This window comes from Stegastes partitus, unplaced genomic scaffold, assembly GCF_000690725.1.
Source record: "Stegastes partitus isolate 25-593 unplaced genomic scaffold, Stegastes_partitus-1.0.2 Scaffold1261, whole genome shotgun sequence".
In the NCBI taxonomy this organism is placed as follows: Eukaryota; Metazoa; Chordata; class Actinopteri; family Pomacentridae; genus Stegastes; species Stegastes partitus.
Genome location: NW_007578992.1, coordinates 20694 through 33561, shown reverse-complemented (window position 1 = coordinate 33561; position 12868 = coordinate 20694). Strand labels below are relative to the sequence as shown.

The 12868-nt window shown below is 42.6% G+C and overlaps 1 protein-coding gene across 1 annotated transcript; it reads right to left on the bottom strand.

Moving 5' to 3' along the window:
• Positions 1-1611: 1611 nt before the first annotated feature.
• Positions 1612-12868, bottom strand: optn (optineurin). Its single transcript, XM_008297945.1, has 13 exons — positions 12754-12868; positions 9690-9814; positions 9177-9385; positions 7924-8067; positions 7608-7792; positions 6837-6939; positions 6515-6630; positions 5952-6101; positions 5756-5840; positions 5441-5599; positions 5085-5227; positions 3437-3519; positions 1612-2588 (listed from the first exon to the last, which is right to left on the bottom strand). Exons 2-13 carry the CDS (start codon positions 9808-9810, stop codon positions 2476-2478), a joined length of 1611 nt encoding a protein of 536 aa, XP_008296167.1. The 5' UTR covers positions 9811-9814; positions 12754-12868; the 3' UTR covers positions 1612-2475.

Genomic DNA, 12868 nt, shown 5'->3' with positions numbered 1-12868 from the left:
TAATATAATACAAACTGCCTTTGATATTTATTTTGTTGTAATATTTTTCCACGGCGAACCAAGGAGCCTAAAAGGCGAGACGACATGTACATAGACTGTATAAGGTCTATGGACTTGAAGCCATGAGATTTGTTGTATTTGCAGTGATTATTTGCATCTAGGTAAATTCTCCTTAGTAGTGACGTTTTATTTATTGCCTTATTTGTGTGTCTTTGTACATAAAATATAATAGATGACTGTCCCTCAGTAATACAGGGAGAAGTGTGCCTGGAAGGGAAAATTTGAGATGCATAGTCAAGCTACCAAAACCACTTTCTGCACTTGCAATTCTTCCTTCTTTTAGTTTGATTCCCTCCAGTGCAAATAAAAGACATTTTACTCTGCCTGTCAGTGATTGTGGAGTTCCTGATTCTGGAATGCATATATGAACCCCAATGTGTATAAACAGTGACATTAAAACTGCAGTGATGAGCAGCAGCTATGAATGCATTCAATCCTCTGTAGAAGAGAAAAGGTTCAAACAAAGACTTCCTTTGAACAATAAAGACTTCAAGCAGAGATCTCAGTTTTGCACATCTGCAGATTGCCGAATATGTTATGATTGCAAAGAAGAGGGTGACAATCTGGCAACCTTGAGTGAAAGTAAAACTGCTGCAACATGTAGAAATAGAGAAGGAAGCAGTAGAGAAATCCAGTCACTTTGCCAACCACACCCTATCTGGCCAGTGTAATAAAGCACCTTGTACATTAACAGATCATCCAGAGGACAGAGCTGTACAAAAGTGATACCAAATCTTGGAAGCAGAAAAAGAAAGATGTGTGTTTGATACCACTTATAGAGAAAAGATTTAGAACCTCTTGGTCCCAAAGGTGCTTTGAGGAGCTAAAAAATAATAGAAAGTAGCAGTTTCACAACAAGGCTTGAAGGCCTTTTTGTTTGTTAGTGATTGTAACAGAGTTTATTATTGTAAGAACCGCTGATGATGCATTTTCTTCTTCACAAAACATTTACATCAGAATTCTTTTTGGATTCTTAAAATGTTTGTTCCTGTTTGAAGAATGCTCGATAGCGCTTTTAGTGGTCAAACACTACAAGGTGTCTTTGAGGCAGAAGGACTTCAAGGGAACTTCACCACCTATAAAAAGGCCCAGCTAAAAAAATCTGTATCCTTTCATGTGTATGCTGTATTTTGAACATTTTCTCTGCTTTACCCTGCCATCACACAGCCAACAGGGATCTGAAGCTTTTATATTGCTGTCTTCAAAGCCACCAAACTCCTTGGACAAAAACAGTATTTTTTCCTGGTAGAATACATGAGTTGCTGGTCTACTGCTATTTTTACAGTGGTAGACCAGCAACTCCTGTGCTGTACCAGGTAAAAAATATGTTTTGTTGCCAGTTCTGTCCAGTCGACGTTGCCTTGCCTTTGTGCTGCTCCTCCAAACTGGGTCATACCAACAGACTTCATGAAACTCAAAAAAAATGTAAAAAATAACTTAAAGGAACCAAACTATCCCTTTCATGTGATTTTTAAAAAAAATTCTCATTAGTTAAATGTTTTAGTAATATATAAAGGTTCTGTTACATCACAGTGAGACAAAAATCAGACAGAAATTTGCAAAGAATTTTATTTTCTTTCACAGATTGACAACATGGAATCAGAAAGCCTCCACTGGGAGCCTCCTGCACTACAATAACAGTTCGATTAACTAGTTAAATATATGTTCTAAATAGCAGGTGTCATCTTCAGAGTCCAAATAAAATATAGATCTTCATATTAAAGTGCCTACATGGTGCATGCTCCTTCCCCCCCCACCAACACCAAAACCCAAATCATGAGCTAAAATATCCTTACTGAGAAAAAATATAGAAGGAATTTTCATTTTAATTTGAAAAGGAAACCTTCAAAAATATAAAAAGCCTTCAGCAACCAAATACTTAGTAAACAAATGCAACTGGTAAAGGCTTAACTTTGGTTGAATAATTAATGTGCACGTGACAGGCAGACAGCGCCGAACTGAAATCTCACCGAAGGGTTCGTGTAGTTGCTGTTTTGCTGTTCCAGACTTGTTTTGCCCTGAAGAATTTCATTCTTAGCTTGTTTCCAGTCGCTACAGCATCAAAGAGACTGTGCCAGATGGCATAGACCCAAACCAGACTGGAGGATGTGTCCTGTGATAGATTTTCTAATCTGTTCCAAATGCTTGAGAGCAGTTTTTAAATGTACAACAAACTAGAGCTGACAAACTCTCTTCACATGCATTTCCAGACTCCATACATTTGAATTCCTTCTACTGAAACGCCTTGAAAAGCCAAGTGTTCCCGTCCTAGAATGAATGCTATGGATCTTACATGGGATCTGTGGAGTGACGTCACAGGGATCAGATAGAAGAGGTACAGGTCAAAGCAGAGGAAGACTCAGATTAAGGTGCTAATGCAGTCGCTGTTATTGTGATTGATGTAAAGATGGAGGTCTAGTTGATGCAATCCATGATGTGGATCTGCAGCGAGTCCAGGTCGGGCAGGATCTCGTTGCATTTGGGACAGGCGTGTTCAGGAATATTCCCCTGATGCTGCCAGTCGGTACCTGAGAGAGACACACACTGATCACCACTCTGATCTGCTGGACTCAAGTTACACTGTGGTAACTCCACCAGCTGCACTACGTTTCAGACTGTTTTCTACAACAACAAGTTCCAACAGTCCTGTGTTCTAGGTCATGTTGTATGACGAAAGCTGCACCTGTCAATATTTTTATATACACAATGGGTCAAATAACTATGCATGATGTGAAAGTTGTCACAAGTAGTGACAAACCTACAGAGAAATTTCAGCAAACTTTATAGTTTCCTTTAGGTGGATCTGAGGTCAGTGATTTATTTTGGTTTAATTTAACTATAATGTCTTGGTTCACACTCACTGCTCTCCTTAATGTGTTTTCACTCTGAGTGTTTTTGGTTAAAAAGCTGGTTTACCCACAGTGTACTACCTGCTCAGCACCAAAAGACACGTGGACCAAGTTAGCAACTAGCTGATGAACGCTTTGTAGCATTTTGCTGCTAAAGAAATACATTTTGGGGGGAAAATGAATTACAGCAAAAAGGAGAGTGACTATTTCATGAAACTTTGTGAAGCTACTGAAAAGACAACTCCAAGTAGATGTTTAAGTACCTCTGTGTCTACTGGATGTTTAAATACATCACCTTAAATTCAACATTTATTAAAGACGCAGCTCATAGACCTGAAAACGTTTTAGTTTTACTGAATCGGCTGTAAGGTTCCAATATATTCATGTCATGTTCACAGCTTTTCTAAAGTAGCTAATGATCAAAAAAGTCCTCCAATCAAAGTCTTCAATCAAGTAAAGAATGTGGGACTTGTAGGCAGCCTGTGAGGAAGGTCTGCCTGTAAGGCTGAACTCAGGGCAACAGTTACCTCTTCCAACCAGACTGGCGCCTGCTCCATGTGGACTTCCTGCCGGGGGCACGTGTCTCCTTTGCATCTCATTCAGTGAGCGTCTGCAAAGAAACAAAGGGACTGATAAGGGTTTCAGATAAGCCAGAGAGGACATTGTGCTTATATGTCACTCCACAGTTATCTTGTTCAATATGTGTTTTTCAGTGTGTTTCTATTGCTGCGTGCCACAGCGGAGTCAGAAATGTTATTTTATCCTGTTCTGCCTCTTTTGTTCTAGTGTGAAAGCTACCAATCGACCTACGCTGGGAACAAAACCACTTATCTGAAGCTGCTGGAGAAGGAAGTTTATGGTCCAATTTGGAGTGAACTCTGGTCCTGAGTTTATGTGGTGTAAAAAGCAAAACGACGATTTTATGAAACCGACTGTAAATCACCGTAAAACAGACCTTTGGTGCAGTTGTTAGTAATTATTAATACACAAAGTCCAGTTACAGACTCTGCTATTAATTTTGAACATCAGTTATTTCTTTGTGAGCTCTTTGGGACCACAAGAAGAAAACAACCGTGTGGCAAAGGCAGCAAAGTGTCGTTTTTAGGGCTGCGGTTTTCAGGTCCACTGGTCGATCGGTTGGTAGATCAAACTGGCCGACCAAGCTCTCATTAATTGGAAAATTATCGCTGTTACTTTCATAAGAAGAAAAGTGCTCCATCAGCAGCCTTTCAGAATGAATCAGCTGTGTTGGGCGACAGGGGGACAAGGCAACCTGTAAACACCACCATGCTTTTACAACTTTAAGTTATCATTTCAGTGTAAAATAACCAGGTTCAAATGATTCATATGCTGCAAATTCTAGCCTTTTCTGTTTAATGTTGCTCGCAGATAAAGAACCCTCAGTGTGCTGTGGCCCATTTAGTTCATCCAGGCCAGCTGACAGCCTTCCCTGGGCCCGGGACAAGATGATATTAGATGCCCATGTTTTGTCAGGATTTTTATCACAGCTAATGGATATTAAGAGCTAGCCAGATAACGTCACAAGGCCGACAAACGTTGGCTCCGCTGTTTCTTACCTCGCTCTACGTTGACTTTACTAGTTCCAGCTTCGTGTCACCACCTTTTTTAAAGTATTTTTTAAGCAAATCTCTAAGGCCTCTATTTTCTTCCTCTCCTTTTCTCTTCTTTTTCCTTTTCTGAGCACCAGACTTCTGCTGAGCGGACATTTTGGTGCTGAAGTGCAAAATCCGAACTTCCAATAAAAGGACATCAGATGTTGATCAGGGACCAAACCATTTTATGTTGGAGGTGGGGGTGGAGGGCAACTCCAAACATATCAAGGACAGTTCAGACGACAACAAATTAAAACTTCTAACTCAAATATTGCCCTGTTTCTTTCCATTAATAGCCCTTCTTTGGGGAAAAAAATCCATAATTCAGTGAGGGTCCAGTTCTGGGCCCCCCCCCCAGTCTGGGCCCGGGACAACAGACCCGTTTGTCCCCCCCTATCGGCGGGCGTGAGTTCATCTACAGACAAAGTGTAGATTTTTTTCCTGTGACTGATTGACACGTAGGTAAGATTTCAGTTTAATACAACTAATAATTTCTCTCTCAGTCCAAAGTGGTTGAACTAGAAAGATGTGAGAAGAAACTGTCTTCTGTCTGAGTGCATACCGGCCCAGTGAGTCCATCTCCTCCTGCATCTGGGTGTTCTGCTTCTTTACATACTCCAGCTGAGCAGCCAGACGCTCCTTCTCTTCGTGGAGCTTCTCTCTTGCTGCTCGCTCTGCGTAGAAGTCTGAGGAGTAGACCTCCGCCTGCAGAGAGCACAGTGATGAGGGCATTCATGCTGTCATGCAAGGTCAGCAATGAAGGAACTATGCAGATCCTTTACTGAAGAAAACATATTAACACCACACTGTAACAATACTCAACTCCTGAAAGTATTGCGAAAGTTAAGCTATGTGAGAATAACCAGGGATACTTAATGTAATAAAAATTAAAGTGCTCCCACATTTACAGCCACTCACCTGAGCCTGGAACACAGATATGGTCTCCAGCTCCTTCTCCTTCTGGAACATCTCTTGCTTCATTTCGTCAATCTTGCTCTGTTTAACAACCAGGGCTTCTTCAGCAGCGGTCAGCCGTTGCTGCAGCTCATCCAGTACGTCCTTCTCCACCAACCGAGACTGCAGGACCAGTTAGGAGATGAAAGGTCAAATACATCCGGCTCTCATGTCTTTTTTTTTTATCATCTTAAAATTGCATTAGATTTGGTAAAAACCATCTGTGCTAAAAAAAAAAAATACAACAACAAAAGTCCTCATCACACTACATAAAGTTACCTCTCTCTTCTTCTTCTCATCCTTGAGCTCAGTGTAGTCTTCAAACAGCTTGGTGTAGGCATCCTTCAGCTGGGCCAGGTTGTTCCTGTGAGGGAGGACATGAGGCGGTTGCTATGACTCCATGTCTGTATGTGTGTAATTACACTGTAGGCTGATCACTGCTGGGAAGTGTTTCTGTGTCTCTGTGTCCTCTGACCTCTCCTCGCCGGCCTTCCTCTGCTCTATCAGGCTCTGAGCCTGCACGCTGCCCAGTTGCAGCTTCAGCCGGTCGTTCTCCGACTGAACGGCCTGTTTCTCCACCAGCTGAGCCTTCAGAGTCGCCACGTCCTGCTCCACCTCCCGACATCTGCACGGCACAACAAACACAGTATGCATCAAAAGGATGATGGGTAAGAAAAACCGATAAACAACGGGTGTGTTTTTTATATCCTGTATCTTCACTTTTGGAACACATGACAGGTTTTTTTCATTGTGACTGTTTCTTTGCCAGATATGTGAATGTAAAGATTTCTTTTTTTAAGTTTTTTTTTTTTGTTGTTGGCCTTTTTGCCTTTATTTGACAGGAGAGTAGAGAGACAGACAGAAAAGTGGGGAGAAGAATGGGGGAGGGACCTGCAGCAAATGGCCATGGGCAGGATTCGAACCCTGCGTCGGGGAACTGCAGCCCCTGTTCATGGGTCACCAGCTCGACCAGCTCAGCTATAGCGGTGACCCGGATGTAAAGATTTCACGGTGCGTTTGTGATTGCGTGAGCCTAACCTGTCCTGCAGGTTCTTCTTCATGCCTTCTGCTTCGTCCAGCTTGCTCTGGGCCTGCTGCAGCTCTTTGAAGAGCAGCATCATCTGAGACTTCAGATTCTCCACCTCGGAAGCTGCCTGAAATATTTACACGATGGTAAACAAGTGTTACAAACAAAAGCAAAATGAAACTATGCAGCTTCATTTCCTGTAAATCAGAGCGATTACTAAAACGGTAAATAGCGAGGAGACAACAATAAGACATCAGAGGGTTCGGTCTGCAGTAGCAGTGCTGTTAATACAACTACTACTGCTGTTACTGAGTTAAAATAAAAAAAGAAAACCTTCTCCTCCTTTGCAGGATCCTCCTTGGTCTCTGTAGTCTGCTGCTCAGCTGTCTGTGTTGATTCCTCGGCACTAGGCTTCCTCTCTTCCAGCTCTCTGATTCTGTTGAATGAATCAAAAGAGGTCACATTAAACAAAATGAAAAAAATGGATGGAAAACACAGGAACAAAACCAAAACATAAAAATGGAAAAACAGCTTAATTTCCTTCTATTTGGATTCTCTAAGTCAGTGATCCCCAACTTTTTTTCCACCACGGACCGGTTTCAAGTAAGACAACTTTCTACAGACCGCTCATTGTGAAGTTTCATAAATGAATGGAATTACTCTTTATTGCTAAATATTCATTTACTTTTTCTTCTGTCTCAGCATTGAGTCTCTTCCTCTTTTCAAAGAAGCTCACCAGAGAAGTTTGGTTTTTATTCATTTCGGCAGTGGTTACATTAACGACTTCCTTTAACGGCTTCCTTTCACATCCGGGCATTAAAACTGACAGTTAAGTGAAGGGAAACAAGCACAAGCAGAAGTGACAGGAGAGGAACTAGTCATTTTTCAAAATAAAACACCCTGCAGACTCCGCTGGAAATAAAATAAAACGTTTTCATTCTCTCTGCGTGGCCCGGTGGTTGGGGACCACTGCTCTAAATCACTCAGTTTAATAAAGCACAAGGAACAACGGACAGTCTGGCTGAAACTGAAGTCATTTCCAGCTGCCTTGGTGACAGCAGATCACTGAATGATGAACTGCTCCTTTAAGTGTCTGTCCTCTACCTGGCAGCACAAGCCTGCAGCTCGGTCTGCAGCCTCTCGCCTTTCTGCGTCTCGTTCCTCAGGGACTGCAGCAGCTGGCTGACCGTCACCTCCTCGCAGTCCAGCCGGGACGACGTCATGCTCAGGTCTGGACGTCTGCTGCGCTCAGCACCACAAGCTTCATTCAGCCCCTCTACGCACCCATCCTGAGAGCAAAAACACCCATGTATCATTTCATCATCACTCAGAGAATAAAGGATCTGCTGTAGTTTGATATGACATGTAATAATCACAGTATCTGGTTCTTCCTTTTCCTGCTTTTATTGAATATCCTCACCGACACCTTGATGATCTCAATAAATGAGTCGTCTCTGGAGTCCTGCTCGGCCTTCAGCTGCAGCTCAGAGTTCAGCGCCACCAGGTCGTTCTTCTCTGCCTGCAGGCGAGCAACCTGGGCACGCAGGGCGTCCAGCTCGGCAGTCTGGAGAAGACATTGCGCGACACAGAAGTAGGTGAAAGGTTAATCTACTTGCAATGCAGTCTGACAGAAGAATAAATCCAGTATAAATTACTGGACAGTAACATTTTAACACTGTGTTTATGTGATCAGCTTCAGTGGCCAAGTATGTGAACACACACAAGGAATCTGACTCTCACAGTACTTACACAAAATAAAACACAAGCATTTAGACAAGAGCAACAGGTGACAGAAGGAAATGAGCGTTTACCTACAATGTACAACGATCGATATGTGTGAAAGAGCACATTCAAAGTGAACCAGAGTTTAGTGCAACATTACAGTTACTAGCAATAAACTTGTCGTTTTTGATGCCTAAAATACCTGATGTAGGTGGACGATGAATGAACACATCAAAGAGAGCGGGTTGTTTAATAAAATATAACATGTGATATACAGTGTGTATAGTATATACAGAGGCGTTGGGGTTTAGACTGATGCATGATGATGATATTCACACACAGCAGCTCACGTCAGCTACTAACTAAGAAGCTAAACAAAGGATGGAGTGTGTAGAGAGGAAAAGACGGGGCTTCCAGCAGATCTAAGTATTGTCATATTTTGAGTTTATCTCAGTCAAAGCTGCAAAGAAAAATGCTGGCTGAAGTAAACTTTGTGCCAGCAGGAGAAAACTACAGCATCTGATTAATTAAAGCTGTTGAAAAAAGGCCAGTGCTGACAGGGACGTTTGTGCTGCCAGTAATACATGGTCTACAGCTGTACAAGAGAAACTGGATTCAGAGCAGGACACAGTGGAGGAGAGACGCTAAGGGACAAGATGGGAAGAACTGTAGAGGACATGTTACGATTCCCACAGCTGTCCATCCTTGTTTCAATACAGAATAGAGAAAATATCCAGCAGAAAGCAATGAGTGGTGTGAAGCAGTCACAGAGGTTTGTTGACCACCTCATGAGATACTGTAATAAACGGGGATGAAAAGTAACTTGATGGCCTCACTCACAGCGGTAGACTCTGATTCCACCATAGCTAACAACAAAAGCTTTCTGGGTGTCTTGCTTCCCTTTTTGAAGGATTCATAAGTAGAAAAGTAACACATTGCATGTAACCTCACCTGCCGTCCTCCCGGGGCTCCTCCTGCCCTCCCGCCCTCCTCCAGCCTCCTGCTCAGCTCCTGGTTTTGGAGGTTCAGCGTCTCCATGCGACCCCGAGCCTCCTCCAGCCGACTCTCCAGGAAGTCCCGCTCCTGCCGCTGCTTCTCCCGCCACGCGGACAGCCCTTCGAAGCGCTCCTTCATCGTCAGGTTGGTCTGACGCAGAGCCTCTGTGATGGAGGAACAGGCAGACTATTTAAATAATTTGAATAAATGCACATTGAACACGGCAGCTCATTTGAATTACGCTCCTTTCTCATTTCCTGGAGCGTTCTGCCTCTCTCTGGCTGCTCTGACACACTGCAAGTCTGAAACCTGACGGGAGCCTTTAAAAACACCACATCCACTAATCTTTGACCTGAGACACTCTGAGCGGACCTGATGAGGACCTGGGTGATCGGATGCTGCAGCACCAACAAATTAAACTCCAACAGGGACAATGTACTTCTTAACCCAACAGACAACTGCCCTCACCTTTCAGGTCTCTGTTCTCCTGAATGAGGATGTTCATCTGCTGCAGCGTTTCCTCCAGCGTGCCCGACTGACTGGGAGAGCGAGAGATGTCGCCGTTCATCATGGGGCCTCCAGACGCCATGATGCTGAGAGGAGAGAGACGAGCTTTAGGGAGAGGTCATCAAGTGGCTTTATCATTCTGAATATAGAAATTCTTTTTAAGTACTGTGTTAAACAACTACACAGGTTTTAGGAATTGAACCAGATTAATAGTTAAAATGCATCTATGTGTGTCATACTTTCACCTCCTATGTTGCAGTGGTGGAATGTACAGAAGCATCAAGTGACGCTTATGTAAAAACTTGAGGTAGTTGTCTTTTTCTTTATACTTCTGATCCACTACATGAGGACATAATGCACTTTTCACTCCACTACATGTGTCTGACACCTTCCGTTACTTTTCCGACTACAACTTCTCATATCATTTGTGTCCAGTCACAAAAGTATATCTCCAGATGTCCCAGTAAGTTTGTGATAAACTAAAGGATGACGTGTCCCTTTATGAGGTGCGAAAATTCAGCCACTTCTTAAACAAGTAAACTATTTTTTATTCCAATTGGATTAGCTGGAGAGTTTATCCTTAACAAGATGAAACCAGGCTGTTATTCATGAAAAGTTCACATTTTAAAGATTCTATAAAGACACGATGACTAAACTACCCAACAGTAAATAAAGCAGCTGAAATTTGTTCAATGTTAAAAATGTGTTGCAGCAAAATGCAAAATTTACATGAATACAGCAGCAATAATAATATAAAAACATCCTCTATCAGACTAAAACACTGACAGGTATCATTCTACTGCACAAATACTTCAATATGTAAAGTATATTTTACTAACAATCCTTACATAGTTTCACTTAAGTACGGTTCTGAATACAGGACTTCTACTGGTGGTTGAGTATTTTATTTTGTTTTATTATTTCTTTTGCTTAAAGGTCACACATTGTGGCATTTTTTTTAGCAAATCAGTCAAAGCTTTTACATGTTCCCCACAGTGCATCTTTCAGTTTTTCAGCTAGAAATACAGTGTTTATTATCACACCCTTGGTCCAATTACGACTATATCTGGGATATTCCAGTAAGCAGGCTTCAAGATTAGTGTATCAAAGTGTCTGTAACGATGGAGCACTGAGAAAATTGTATCTGTGTGACGAAAAACGGGGGTTTATACGTAAAGCCAAAATGGAAATTTTTTCACAAGTTTCTTTGATTTAAACAGAGCTTCAGTGAAATTTCACCTTTGTTGGGGGGACACAGGGCTACACTTAGAGACAGACAACCAAGCACACTCACATTCACACCTACGGACAATTTAGAATCACCAATTAACCAACATGTTTTTGGACTGTGTGGGAGGAACCCAGAGAGAACCCACACTGCACGGGGAGAACATGCAAACTCCACACAGAAAGATCCTGGGTGTCCTCACCGGGATGCGAACCGGCGACCTTCTAGCTGCGAGGCAACAGTGCTAACCACCTTGCGCCACCTTATAGCCCTGAAAAGCCACCCCATCAGTTATTTACTAGTTATTACCTATAATCAGAAGGCATACAGAGGACTAACTTATCATGATTAACTCGCTGAGCAGTTCAGTTATGAGTGACGACATGCTCTGTAACAATGTGATTCTCTCTGATTTGCTCTAATTAATGTCAGACAGTGTTTGAATAACTCAGTGATCAGATCTCAGGTGAGCAGGTCACGGACAAACAAACACATTGTCTTCCGCGGCTGTCTGCGGTGAGATAATCTGCCACGCATGACTGACACTCGGCCCGTGAGCCGTAACGATCAGCCGACCGTGACTTTAAACAGGCAAAAGTTATTTCAAGAATCAATTTCGAGGAATTTTGTTATAAAAACAACTAACTTTATGACGTTGTAGTTGCCATCGATGGGCAACCGTAGAGTAATCATGCCTGCGTATGTGTGTGTTTGTTGTCTTGTGCTTTACAGGGGAGGAGTTTGAACCTAAAACTCCATACATGACCTCAGTATAGTCCCTTATCGGAGTGATTAGATTTTGGGGTCAATACATGAATTGATGCTACAGAGGTCAAAGGTCGCACTTCCCAGAAATAGCTCTGTATGACTGAAAATGCACAAAAAGACACAAGTTTACTAACTTAGGAAGACATTCGAGGCCTATAAACTGGTGATGTAACATGTGACCCTGAGACAAAGGTCATGCATACATTGGGCAGCTATGCCTCTACTGAGGGCTCTCTAGTTCTATGATAATAAATTTACCGTGGGTTATATAGGACATGATTTGGGACTTTGATATTTTATGATTATAAACGGGATATTCTATGAAGCGGTGTGACATTAGGTGGGCTGCAATGTACTGTATAAATGTGTAATTGCTTGTTTTGGTGCTGCTCCCGCCCACTTCAGGAAGAAAACTCTCTCTGCAAAGCCATCAATCAATGAAAGTGGACATTGATTGGTGTCTACAGAACATCTAAAATGTGTACTGGCTGTGTGGGAATAATCACAATATGAATTTAAATGTAAACACTGGATGGAGTCTCTGTTCTGGATCAGATTAATGTTTTAAAAACTCCCCTGGCTGACATCAGGGAGTGACTCACTGCTTCATCATGCAGCAGGAACAGCAGACAGCAAGCAGCCGGTCACAAGATCACAATCAACTACATTACAATAAAACACAGCTGTGTGTGCCTTTACACAATGACTCACTGCCACAAACACACAATTCACCAACACACACAGAGGCTCGTGTTAAGACACATCAGGGTTAATCTGTCTCTGAGTAAATCTACACGGAGGGGATGAATGCTGCTTTAACACCAGCATGTGGCCACCGTGTCCGTGTAAAGCTGGAACACGAAGGTTTCTCTTTTTGTTCGTGTTGCGTTACTTTCACTTTCCTCCGATGGGCCTGTCCGGCGAGTAAACACTGAAAAGTTAGCAGTAACTTAGAAACACGGCGGCGGCTTCAGCTCGACCAAACTGCGTCACATGAAGCGTAAAAGCAGCTCAGAGGTTTGGACTCACCTGCTGCCGACCGGAGACCTGAACACAGTCCGACTGTCGCTCAGAAAAACACCCTGAAGACACTCGGAGACACTGAAGAATGTGTCGACCAACCTTCTGCTGCTGATGTGTGTCA

Bases quoted from the DNA above. Each gene is read 5' to 3' on its own strand.
- optn (XM_008297945.1), bottom strand. From the start codon at position 9,810: ATGGCGTCTGGAGGCCCCATGATGAACGGCGACATCTCTCGCTCTCCC. The intron at 8,068-9,176 runs GTGAGGTTACAT...TGTCTTCTCCAG, and splicing joins GAGCCCCGGGAGGACGGCAG to ACTGCCGAGCTGGACGCCCT. The intron at 2,589-3,436 runs GTAACTGTTGCC...TGTCTCTCTCAG, and splicing joins CGCCAGTCTGGTTGGAAGAG to GTACCGACTGGCAGCATCAG.